Here is a 10,579-nt window from a genome sequence, read left to right as displayed (position 1 = left end):
CAGCTTGGTGTTCCCCGGAAGGTCAAGAGCATTGGTATTCAACATTCGTCCAAAATCTGAATGAGCGAATACTGCAGAGTCTGAGCTGCTTCCATATGATCCAACATCTATGTATCTGAAGCAGTAGTTGGCATCAGATACGGCAAAAAGGACAATGGAAAAGTATTTCTTATAATTAAAAAATCTACTGCCACTCCTCTTGGGTTTTATCACGCGGATATGCTTTCCGTCTAGCGCCCCCACACAATTAGGAAAATTGCATGTTTGGTAAAATGTGTGGGCAATTTTCTGCCACTCATCCTTGTTCAGTTTGGACATCACAACAGCATGAAGGACATCCCATATGGCACTGCATGTTTCCCGGATGATGTCGCTTGCTGTCGATTTACCAATCATGAAGGCATAGTGCAGACTGACCAATGACTGTCCAGTTGCTAACTACCTAAGATATGGAAAAGGAAAGATAAATTACATTAGTTGATGTTTATATATTTTTTCAACAGTCAATGCCCTGAAATCAAAATGGAAGAGCCTCAAGGATGCCTTCATGCGGCACCGACGCAAGGAGCGGGAGTACAGAAGCGGAGCTGCTGCAATGGCTCCATCAAGCTACGTTCACTCTAAGCAATTGGCTTTTCTAGTGCCCTGCACAGAAATGCGTAGGTAGGTCAATTCACTATGAATGTTTGTGAGGGTTATGTGTGACAGTACATTCATTCATAATCATATATTGCACGTACTTATATATACTTTACTTTTTTAGAACAAAATAATTTTTTATTAGAATTTTCAAAGACATTTCAATATAACATACAGAAAATTGAATGTTTCACACGTAATATTACTTCATATCACATGAGGTGGGAACACATAATCTACATTTCAAATATAATTGATGATGCATGTATCAGAATAAATTGCAGTAAAATAAAATAAACATATACACAAACGTGCCTTCTTAAATCTTTGTTAACTTTAACATTAAATGAATAAAGAAAAGTGAATCTTTATTACATATACATTGAGAACATATCTTTAATTACATGTATCACTAATCTTTTCTGGCAATACTAAATTGGTTTTATGCATTACAATCTTTATTATATTTATGCTTTCTCTTATGTTGTCTGACTTTTCGGTTGACCGGCTCCTTTCACACATCCGACTCCCTCCTTACTTAGGGAAGTACTTTAGCCATGCTTCCCATTTTTGTTGCATAATGGTATACCAGTCCATACATATTGCATACGATTTTTCATTGATACAGCTTCTTGACACCATCTCTATAATATTTTTAGTAATTGGTATTGTTTCTGTTTTCCAGTTTTTTGCTATCAACATTCTGTATGCAAAAAAGATGTGTATCAATGGGGACTGCACCGATGAATCCATAGAGTCTATTCCCAGATTCAGCAATACCAGTTCTGGGGTGATAGTAAGGGTTTTACCTGTGATCATATTAACTAGTATACCTATATCACCTTTTCTTTACTTTTTTACAGCACTGACAGTAGCTGGAAGGCTACAGAGAGGCAGGATGAGGAAGATGAGAAGGCCACCAGGGAAAGTGACGCCTGTGTCTCTACTGGGCCCGCAAGTACACCGCCACCAAATCCCACCACACCATCATCAACCCCCACACCTACTGCCCCACCTGCCCAGGAACCGACCAGTGGTAGGGCCAATCCCAGATCACAGAGAAAGAGGCCGGAACGAGAAGAGGACCGGCTGATTGATTGCCTGGATGCCATGGCCCATCCGGCCCCCAGGCTCTCGTGCGAGGCCCTTTTCCTCCTCAGCTTGGAGGACAAAATGAAAAGGGTGCCCAGTAGTCGACAGACTGAAGTACGGGACGCAATCACACGCTGTATTGACTCCTTCATTCCACCTGATGGTACCACACATCAGACTACTGCGCCTCTACATGCACCACCCATGCACATACACACGCCTCAAACATACCCACAAACACCCATGCAACACCATCACGACACATGGCAGCCACGAACACATTCGTCCTATGGTTATCCCTTCACCAACCTGGGGCACAGCACCACCACCACCACACAAACGCAGATTGGTGCCTGCTCACGTGGAATGAGGGAGGAGATGCAGGAGGACGAGCCCGACTTTGCGTTCTCACAATACCAAAACTTGTGAGTTATTAGATCTGTCACTCTAGGCACCTTTTTCATTTTGGCCTCCAGGGTGTTTAACCACGTTGAGGAGGCAAAATGCCGTGCACCTTGTCTTTGTTTTTATAGAAGTATTGCACTTGTTTCTTTGCAACGTTTGCATTTTAATTATTATTATAATTTTATTAATATTTAACTCTCAAGCGTTGGTGTCTTTTTGGTTATATTTTGGGGGTTTGGTAGTTTATTTTAATGTGGTTAAACTAGGTATGGTTGTGCTACAAATATTTCGGACAGTCACACATGCCATACCCCCTACACAAACACACATAGGTCACAACCAGCAGCAGCAAAGGATTATTTGTGCAGTGATTTGTCTACTTACCACAAAGTTATGAGCAGGCTTTCCACTGGTGCTATGCTGTCCCTCATGAATGTCTCCTGCCGTTGCAAATGGATAGACATCAATCCCAGGAGCTCATCAAAGCTGTTGTAAAAAAAAATTGTAAGGGTTAACTATACTGACAAAAAAAACGAATGTAGCATGCTACCATTATAGACACCACAACAATAAGCTTTGTATATGTACTAACCTGTTTATGGACATCCGTGTGTAGTAAAAAATATTCTCCTCGTGTGCACGAAGGCTTTCGTACATCGCCCAGAACTGTCCTCTTTGCTGTCAGTTCGCAATCACTGGATGGACCCAGAACCGTCGCCTGTTCAGTCTCTTTCTCCTCAAACGCATAATAAGCACTGCTGATACTATTGCTGCTGTTTGCCGTCTTTTGCGGAGATCCATGGTTATTACAGACTGTTCCACACTCTACTCACACAGGAAAACACACAGGAAATAGCTCCGCAGGAAGTCTCTTTCATTGGACACCTCAAGTGTAGACATGGCAGTTTTTCATTGGATGCCTCTGTGGTCAATCACACAAATGGGCGTATTACGCGCGTTTCCAAAATACAAAAACGCCCCAAAATACGCCTCAAAAATGCCCGATAAAAACGCCTGTAAAAAGCGCATACCGAATATGCTCAGGTGTGAACCCAGCCTAAAGCCTTCTGCCCCATTAGCTAGTAATTCTGATGGGAGGAGTTTTCTATGCTAACAAGCATAGTAATCCTCCTCCATTCATTGTAATGCTGAAGGCCCAGTGACGTCACCGACTGGGGCCGGGGCTTAGCGTGATGCCGGCCGGACAATTTACCGCCCCTCCAACCGCTCTGCATAATTATCTAGACTGCCAGTGACGTCACTGGGCTCCCTGAGCAGAGGAAGAGGAGGCTTTGCTCGCTTGCCAGGGACCCGGTACGTCACTGAAGATAAGAAAAGACTCACTTCCGGGCATGAATTGAAAGGAGGAAAACAGGGCTTCAGCAATATGTTCTAAAGGTACCACATGCATGTTTGTAATGTTTATGTTATTAGATTACTAATAAACAAATGTCCCCAATCCCGGACAACCCCTTTAAGTATTAAAGGGAATCTGACACTATAATTTTGGAGTATTTGCTGTCGTAAAACACGAGGACTACTGCAGATAAGGAGTCCAGATTGCTATTTTTTAATTTCCTACAGCCCCCTGTTACCCATGTACTAGAGATGAGCAAATCGAAGTTGACGAAGTGGAATTTGATCTGAATTTCAGGAAAAATTTGATTCGCACCATAGTCGAATTTCCTCACACTTCGTAGTAACGAATCACATTTTTTCCTAAAATGGCTGCTGCACATGTTAGGACATGGAACAAAGAACTCTGGGAGCGAGGGATCACCCACAATGCCATGCATGCAGCCAATCAGCAGCCAGCCAGCCCCTGTGATGTCACAGCCCTATAAATAGTCTCAGCCATCTTGGATTCAGCCATTTTCCAGAGAGATGTGACAGATGCTAAGGACAGTGGTAGAAAATACTTCATTGTGCTGGAAAAACGATTTAGAAGTTCAGGGAAAGATTATTCATAGTGTAGGGAAAGGATAGTAAGGCTTTATCCATACTATAAAAGGAGAACAGGGTCCAATAGGAGAGTGTACAGCCTGGGTAATAGGAGCGATTCTATTACACTTTGCTGTGCTAACTGGGGATCCAAATTGCTGTTATACTGCTGCTTTTAGGTTTGCACTATATGATAGCTCAGTAATTCCAGCAAACCTTGCTGGATATTGGGGTGCAAGTGCTGTGTGATACAGCCATTTACGGGGTATATTAATAGGAAATATACATATGTCCTATTAGCCATTCTGCTGTCATTTTACATTGTTATACTTTTTTTTTTTTTTGCATTAATAGGAAAAGAAAATACGTCTTATTTGCCGTTCTGCAGTGAAGTTACATTGTACTACAGCCATTTATGGGGTGTTTTAATAGGAAATATACATACTTCCCATTAGCCGTTCTGCGGTGAATTTACATTGTTATAAAAAAAAATTGGGATGTATTAATAGGAAAAAAATACACCTTAATTGCCGTTCTGCGGTGAAGTTACTTTGTACTACAGCTAATTATGGGGTGTATTAATAGGAAATATACGTACATCCTATTAGCCGTTCTGCGGTGAATTTACATTGCTATACATTTTTTTAGGGGTGTATTAATAGGAAAAAAATACGTGTTATTTGCTTTTCTGTGGTGAAGTTACATTGTACTACAGCCTTTTTTGGGGTTTATTATTTTACTTTTAATTGAATTATTTTATTATACAGTATGTCCGACAAACAAGTGACAGGCTCTTCAAAGGGAAAGGGCAGTTGTCCAAAATGTTTCTGTCGCAGGCAGAAGTAGCAGCAGAAGAAGGGGGGGTGACAGCACTAGTCGCAGCGAGAGGCCTAAGCTTCCGGTGTCATCTAGCGGTCGTGTCTTGACCAGCAACCCAGTGGTGCTTGAATGGTTGACTCGGTCTTCGACTTCGTCGCAAGTGATATCAGACACCACCAGCCAAGAGTCAGTGGGTTCCTCTGACATGACACTTAGTTGGCATGGCTCGGCAGCAGGTCCTGTGCTCCCAACTGTCCTCAACCTGTCTCTATAATTTTCTGTTCCCTCAGCGCGAGAAGTATTATATGCCATGGGCTCGGCTCCACTTTTCAGCGAGGCAAGCCACTAGAGGACAGTCAGCATCTACTACCCAGCCAAGATCTGGTGGAGACATCTGCAACTTCCTCTGGTAGGCGGGCAAGTAGTGATGGTGAGAGTCAATGGGAGCTGGTGTTGCAAGCGTTCAAGCTCCTGGCCTTGAGACCGTTGAGGGGAACATCAGTGACATGCAGACAGTAGCGATTGATGATGATGTAGCTGATCGAACTTGGGAACAGGGTAAAGCAGGGGCTTCATTATCATCAGGAGAAGAGGGTGGCAGCTTGCGCGTGAGGCAGCAAGGTGGCAGCAGTGGGAGGTCAGGAGCCAAACGTGCCTGGGGTAGACCACCTGCCCAAAAAATAAGCGGTACAGACAGTGTGGAGTGTTGGGGGGGAAATGGCATACTCGGCGGTGTGGCAGTTTTTTGTTAAGCCTCCGGAGGAGGTGAACATGACCATTTGCCGAATTTGTGGGCAGAAGGTGAAGCGTGGCCAGGGTGCCAATGTTGGCACCATGGCCCTGCGTCAACACATGCAGCGTCATCATAAAGTGACCTGGGAGAACCGTGGCTCCAATGTTGGTGGTCCAGCCTGCCACAGCAACCGCTGCATCACTCAGTGGCACTCACCCGGTTTTAGCCAGTCAAGGCTTCACCACTTCAGTCGAAGGGAGCTGTCTGTCCTTCCCATTATCTACTTGTCCTGATGCTCCTGCTCCTTGTACACCTACTCCTCGTCAGTCATTTCATAAGCAATCGGTCACCGAGGCGATTGCCAAGAGGCAACAGTATGCGTGCACTCATCCAACGGCACAGAAGCTGAACGTGCTTCTGGCCAAGTTGCTGGTACAGCAGTCCCTGCCTTTCCAAGTGGTGGACTCTGCACCTTTCAGAGAACTGATGGCTTGGAGAGTTCCAAGCTGTCATTTATTTGTGAAAAAGGCAGTACCAGCCCTGCATACATATGTAGAACAGGAGGTGGGCCAGTCCTTGAGCCTGTCTGTGTCTGCCAAAGTGCACGGCAGCGCCGATGTGTGGAGCTGTATCTACGGTCAAGGACAATATATGTCCTTTATGGCCCACTGGGTAAATGTGATTCCTGCCCAGCCACACCAGCAACTTGGCCAGGTGACGCTGCTTCTGCCTCGATGTTCTCACGCTGTTGGTCCTGCGACAATGTCCGCCTCTGCCTTTACATCCTTCACCATGTCCTCAGCCTCCACTGCAGGGACAATTCACAGTGTTCCTCCAGCATACCACATGTGCAGTGCATGTCGGTGTCATGCTGTTCTGCACCTAGTTTGCCTGGGCAAACGGAGTCACACAGGGTAGGAACTGCTTTGTGTCCTTCATCAAGAAATCGAATCCTGGCTTTCTTCTCGACAACTTAAAATCGGAACCATGGTGACCGACAACAGGAAGAACATGGTGTCGGCGCTCCATGAAGGAGGGCTGAGCCATGCGCCCTGCATGGTGCACGTGTTTAATCTGGTTGTAAAGTGGTTCCTGAAATCTTCACCCCATCTGCAAGACATCCTGAAAATAGCCAGGAAACTTTGCATGCACTTCAGCCACTCGTACATCACAAAGCACACCCTTCCTTGAGCTGCAAAGTCAAAACGGCATCCGCCACATAGGCTGATATACAACGTTTCCACTCGTTGTAATTCCACCCTCCATTTGTTGGACCGATTATATGAACAGAGAAAGGCCATAAATGATTTATTGATGATAAAGGCAGACAGAGTGACTCCCCTGTGTAACTCTGATGTTAGCCAGTCGCAGCTCATGTGTGACACCTGCAGTTTGCTCGGGCCCTTTGAGGAGGCCACTTTATTTGTCAGTTGCCAGGACTACAGGATGAACAATGTCATTCCACTGATTCATGTCCTGGAACAGATGCTGCTAAATCTGGCTGGCCAGGGGACAGGAGATGTGACAACTACATCTCACGGCCACATGTGAGGGCTGAACTAGAGGAGGAGGAGGACATTCGAGCACAGGCAGTGCATAGAAAAATGGGTGATTTTTCTACACAGGTGACAGCAGAGGAGGAGCAGGAGGAACAGGAGCAGCTGAAGGAGCTAAAGGGCGATGAGGAAGATGAGGCAGATGACCCAGACACACTGTGGCAGTATACAGTGGAGATGGAGGCAGAGAGTCTCTCCAAGTCACTTGAGCAAATGTCCTGATGCATGCTTAGTTGCATTGCGTAGTGACAGTCAAATTGTCACCATTTGGCAGAGGGATGACTACCGGCTCCCACCATGTTAGACCCTTGTTACTGATCCAAAATGGGTGCCTTCTTTACACCCGCTGAGAGGGAGGATAAACTGAACTACTATCGAGACATCCTATGTAGTCAGTTGGCCACTGTCTATGTTTTCCATCCCCCATCCTCATGCAGGGCCCTCTGCGCTCACGTTCCACAGCCATGGCTGCTGGGGTTGGGGGGCAGGAGCAGTACCAGCTCCATCAGCAGCAACTTAAGTATAGAGTCGCTGATGAGCAGTTTTCTTCACCCGCCTACTGAAGAAACTACTTACTAGTAGCAGCAGGTAGACATAGAGCAGAACCTGGACCAGCAGGTTGTAGCATACTTGGACTGCACCCTGCCACCCCACATTGAAGATCCCCTGGACTACTGGACAGTCAAACTCAATTTGTGGCCGCAACTGGCCGAGTTTGCCCTTGACAAGCTTTCCTGCCCGGCCAGCTGTGTGGCATCAGAGTGGGTGTTTAATGTTGCGGGGTCCATAGTTACCCCAAGGAGAACTCGTGTGTCCACCCAAAACGTGGAGAAACTGACCTTTGTGAAGATAAATCAGGTGTGGATCAGTAGGGATTTCCACACACCAGTGCCTGATGCATCAGAGTAGATAATCCATCGTGCCACACCTAAACTTTGTCAAGAGAAACCTATTTCCTCTGGTTACCTGCTTCAGCCACTATTCTGATGCTGCCACCCCCTGATGTCACACACCTGCTGCCAGGTGCTCCTACTGCCACCCGCCATCTTCAGCTGGTACTGGTATTGCCCCCATCTCACCACTATGTCACTGGGCCAATCTGTGGTCTCCTTATGCTGCTGACACCTCACCACTCTGGTCTCTTCATGCTGCTGCCACCTCACCACTATGTCACTGGGCCACTCTATGGTCTCCTCATGCTGCTGCCACATCATCACTCTGTGGTCTCCTCATGCTGCTGCTACCTCACCACATTGGGCCACTCTGTGGTCTCCTCATGCTGCTGCCACCTCACCACTCTGTCACTGGGTGTCACGAGGGTATCAAGAGCCACGTCTGACTCCGTTATACCCGGGGTCAGGAAGTCGCAGCGGGTGGCTGCGCGCTCTATATCTAAAGATCACGTTGTTTTTTAGTGATTGTTTTCTGTGTTTGCCTTGCTATCCTTTTTGTCTCTCTCAGGGATCCGTAGCTTCTCCTCCTCAGCTGTTTCTTGTCTGCCACTCCCTACCTCCTTATATTCTCCCCTCACACTTCTCTAGTTGCCAGTTATAGAGCTTCCTGCCTGGACATCTATACTGACCTACTGGAGTGGTGAATCCTGCTTGTCGTTCCTGTGTGCTACCCTCCGGATCCCTGTTGGGCTTATTGTTGTCTCCTGTTGTCGCCCATCTGGGAATATATGTTGAGTCTGTGTTGTCTGTCCTCCCCTTGGTGTTTTCCCTTAGAGTTAGTGGTGCAGACTAGTGTTCCCATCGCCCTGTTTACTACCTAGGGCTCAGCTCAGGGAAAGCCAGGGCTTTAGGCACGTGATCGGCTTACGGGTGAGGAACCTGTCTAGGGACGTCAGGGCAGCCAGGTGCCAGCCGCCAGGTGAGTCAGGGGTCACCATCTTCCCTCTCACTTGGGCAGGGCCTTCCTCGTTCCCTCCCTCTGTGTCACGTATGTGATAGCCACGCCGACCGTGATACTGGGCCACTCTATGGTCTCCTCATGCCGCTGCCACCTCACCACTCTGTGGACTTCTCATGCTGTTCTCACCCTCCCCACTCCATGACTGGGCCAATATTTTGACTTTTTTGCCTGTTTGGCATCATCATTTATTTGACCCTTCTTCTGATCTGTCAGAAGGAAGGAAAAATGAGATACACAATGGATCCTGTCTATGTATCTGTAAGGCCTGTATGACATGGTCCCTATTTTGCATCAGAATTGGCTTATGATTTATATACCATCCACATGTCATCTCTGTTTTGCATCCACTCCAGTTTTTTGGGCTTTAGCAATGCTGATGAATTACTGACCAAATGCTGACCGAGTGAAAGCGGATGCTTAACAGACAGGATCTGCTTTTTGGGGATTATTATTCTGATGGATCAGAGGAATAGCAAAACAACCAGTGAAGTCAACACAAACTTACTGCTGACACCCTCTCCACTCTGTCAGGGGGGCTCTACTTGTGTAAGCGTTTAATAGAACGGGTTCTGTAGAAATCTATGTGGAATCAGCTGACGATGGTCTGAAAAGAGTGCACTCTTTCACGCTATAGTAGGATCTTGCAAGGTCCTTTATAACTGGATCTAACATTGACCTGTAATGCTGAGTTCACACTTGTATTATTTGGTCAGTTTCGGCCCCATAACTGCCCAAATAATGAAGTGTGCAGTGATTCTAAGAGCGACACCTGTCATCTATATGTCATACTGACTCACAGTATTGTTTAACTACAACAGCAGACTCCCTATGCGTGTTTCTGCAAGGCACAGTGTTCTACACCATTATACAGGCTCTCTGCAGCCAGGAAATAGCTGTTTTTTAACAAGATTCGCCACGAATAAATTCGGATTGAATAAAATCTTTTTGGAAAATTCGGCAAACCGACCAAATCGAATTTTTGAGAAATTCTATCATCTCTACCATGTACGCTCAAACACATTGTGGGGACTGCTGTACAGGGGGAGGGGGGTATAGGAAAATAAAAAAACTTCTATCTGGGCTAGTTAGCTATTTATGTGCAGTACTACCAGAGGCGGCTCTTCCATTAGGCCACTTAGGCCACCGCCTAAGGCCTCGCGCTGGTGGGGGCCTCGCTCTGGCTCCCACCCGACACCGCCACAAGTACTTGCGGCGGTGTCGGGTGGGAGCGTCCTTAGGTCAAAACATTCCAGGCCCCGAATGCTATTCCCCACGCCCCTTGTACTTGTCTGTCCACTAATGGCTAATGCTAGGCTGCTGCGCGGTCATGAATTCAGTCACTTGACAAGGCGACCCAGTCGTGCGGTGCGTTACGTGCGTAATCTCGCGAGACCGGCGGGAGGTCACAGGTCTCGCAGGATTACGCGCCACAGGATGGGGTTGCGCTGTCAAGTGACTGAAGTTGAACTCATGCCCGCGC

The 10,579-nt window shown here is 46.6% G+C and overlaps 1 protein-coding gene across 1 annotated transcript; it reads left to right on the top strand.

Annotated features, from left to right (window-relative positions):
* Positions 1-547: 547 nt before the first annotated feature.
* Positions 548-2,160, top strand: LOC121002439. Its single transcript, XM_040433894.1, has 2 exons — positions 548-663; positions 1,503-2,160. Exons 1-2 carry the CDS (start codon positions 548-550, stop codon positions 2,158-2,160), a joined length of 774 nt encoding a protein of 257 aa, XP_040289828.1.
* Positions 2,161-10,579: the final 8,419 nt, after the last annotated feature.

The sequence above is a fragment of the Bufo bufo genome, chromosome 5, assembly GCF_905171765.1.
Source record: "Bufo bufo chromosome 5, aBufBuf1.1, whole genome shotgun sequence".
In the NCBI taxonomy this organism is placed as follows: Eukaryota; Metazoa; Chordata; class Amphibia; order Anura; family Bufonidae; genus Bufo; species Bufo bufo.
This window is presented reverse-complemented; position numbering and strand designations above follow the sequence as displayed.

Coding starts and splice junctions, on each gene's coding strand:
- LOC121002439 (XM_040433894.1), top strand. CDS start 548: ATGCGGCACCGACGCAAGGAGCGGGAGTACAGAAGCGGAGCTGCTGCA. Junction 664..1,502: donor CCCTGCACAGAAATGCGTAG/GTAGGTCAATTC, acceptor ACTTTTTTACAG/CACTGACAGTAGCTGGAAGG.